The 1167-nt window shown below is 49.3% G+C and overlaps 1 protein-coding gene across 1 annotated transcript in view; it reads left to right on the top strand.

Annotated features, from left to right (window-relative positions):
• The window catches only part of LOC102676500 (cadherin-89D), a 34822-nt gene that overhangs the window by 27231 nt on the left and 6424 nt on the right, over nucleotides 1-1167 (top strand). The window contains exon 15 of the mRNA XM_031515446.1: nucleotides 5-817. Within this exon, the coding sequence (XP_031371306.1) occupies nucleotides 5-817 (813 nt within the window). The remainder of the gene's footprint in view (nucleotides 1-4; nucleotides 818-1167) is intronic.

Below are 1167 nucleotides of genomic sequence, written 5' to 3'. Positions count from 1 at the left end.
GAAGGACGAAAACGGCGACCCCCTTCCCGTCTACCATGCCTCCATCCTCGAGAACAGTCCTATAGGCAGCCAAGTGATCAAGGTGTCCGCCAACGACTCTGACTTTGCCGGGAATGGGAACGGTCTGATCCTGTTCGACCTGAATCATCTTGGCAAGATCGAGAAACAGTGGTTCGCCATCGACAGCAAGGAAGGTGTGATCACGGTTGTCGGTAATCTGGACTACGAGAGGCAAAGAAGCCACAGATTACTGGTAACCGCTAGCGATCTAGGGTCTCCTGTCAGCCTCACGTCAACAGCGGCGGTGATCGTCGCCGTGTCGAACGAGGACGACGAGGAAGGGACGGAGATGGAGAAGGCGCCTTCGTTCAAACACCGTTACTACGAGGTGGAGGTCGAGGAGAACGTGGAGGTGCCCGTGTTGGTCGCCCGGTTGGAGTTGGCCGACAGTGGACACATACAGGACGAGCATATACGGTACAGCATCGTGGCAGATGAGACGAAGGCGAGGCAACTCTTCTCCGTCGATCCTAGGAACGGCTCGTTGTATCTGATGACGGACGTGGATCGGGAGGTGAACGATCGATACGAGGCTAAGGTGAGGGTGGACAAGGTGAAGATCGGAAGAGGGATGCCGGTCATGATTTACCCGGTGGTCGGCGAAAGGCTGAACGGTTTGGCACCTAACGAGGCCAGAGTCGTGGTCAGGGTGAAGGACGTGAACGACAACGCGCCCAGATTCAAGTCGAAGGGCCGACCCATCCTTGCCGCCATACCGACCACCGCCCATTACGGGTACGAGGTCGTCAAAGTGGAGGTTGGTTTTTAAAACCTTATTTTTTCGAGACTCGTCTCCAATGGAATATTTATTTCCCTTCTCAAGTTCATTGCCAATCGTATCGCGTTTCTTGGGAAGGGGAGGGGGGAGATGCGTGTTTTGTATGGTAATGAGATGCTTTTTGCGAAAGATATGGGAATGGATCGAGTAGAGAATTGAGCAGAGGAGTATGAATCTTTAAATGTGATTTTATTTAGAAGATTTGAATTGCATAATTTTTGTTATACTTTAAATCCTATTTATAATTCTGCTTATATCTTTGAATTTTTTTTTTCTAATTCATTATGAAACAAGTTATAAAACTTTTAGAGATGGAATTTTTAGAATTC

The sequence above is a fragment of the Apis dorsata genome, unplaced genomic scaffold (genome assembly GCF_000469605.1).
Source record: "Apis dorsata unplaced genomic scaffold, Apis dorsata 1.3 scaffold_69, whole genome shotgun sequence".
Lineage (NCBI taxonomy): Eukaryota > Metazoa > Arthropoda > Insecta > Hymenoptera > Apidae > Apis > Apis dorsata.
Note: the sequence above shows the minus strand (reverse complement) of the source record. Positions and strands in the feature narration are given on the sequence as shown.